The 622-nt window shown below is 39.5% G+C and overlaps 1 protein-coding gene across 1 annotated transcript in view; it reads right to left on the reverse strand.

The window, feature by feature from the left end:
- LOC107704574 (dmX-like protein 1) overlaps positions 1-622 on the reverse strand; it is a gene marked incomplete at its 5' end in the record, with an annotated part of 28,015 nt that overhangs the window by 25,409 nt on the left and 1,984 nt on the right. Inside the window, one exon of the mRNA XM_016507530.1 lies at positions 30-127. Coding sequence (XP_016363016.1) covers positions 30-127 — 98 coding nt within the window. The remainder of the gene's footprint in view (positions 1-29; positions 128-622) is intronic.

Here is a 622-nt window from a genome sequence, read left to right on the forward strand (position 1 = left end):
TGTGTGTGCGTGTGTGTGTGTAAAGTTACCTGTACAATCCCCAGACCACAGCTTTCTTCTTCATGGCCAGATAAAACAAGGCTGCATCTAACGGGTCGTTGTTTCTCTGATAAGCAGCTTTTGCTACCTGGTAGGAGATAGAGGATCACTGATCATTACACATGCTTGGATTTCATGTCAAATTCTAAAAATATAGAAAATGACATTTAAAGAACTACATTGGCCTGTGATCATCATTCAAACAAACACTCAATATGTAAAAAGTTCATCTCAAGGTACTGAAAAACAAAGACGTTGGAATACAGTGGCTAAAGACATGCATTGGATGCACATGCACGGAAAAACAATTAAACAAGCAGCAGCTACAGACTGAGCTGACCTGTGTGAAAGGATACGAGATTATGAGTAGATTTACCGTCATACATACACTTTTAGAGTGTATAGGCCACACTGTGACAATAACACCTACAAAGTGTCACGTTAATATGCACAAGCATTGCGGAGAGCCATATTATTTATATATATTTGATGTATATTAAATATTTGAAGCTTGAGGTTAAAAATGTGAGAAAACTAATAGATACAGTAGACGGTGCTTGACCCCCCCCCCCCCCCCCCCCCA

The sequence above is a fragment of the Sinocyclocheilus anshuiensis genome, unplaced genomic scaffold, assembly GCF_001515605.1.
Source record: "Sinocyclocheilus anshuiensis isolate Anshui unplaced genomic scaffold, SAMN03320099.WGS_v1.1 scaffold1614, whole genome shotgun sequence".
In the NCBI taxonomy this organism is placed as follows: Eukaryota; Metazoa; Chordata; class Actinopteri; order Cypriniformes; family Cyprinidae; genus Sinocyclocheilus; species Sinocyclocheilus anshuiensis.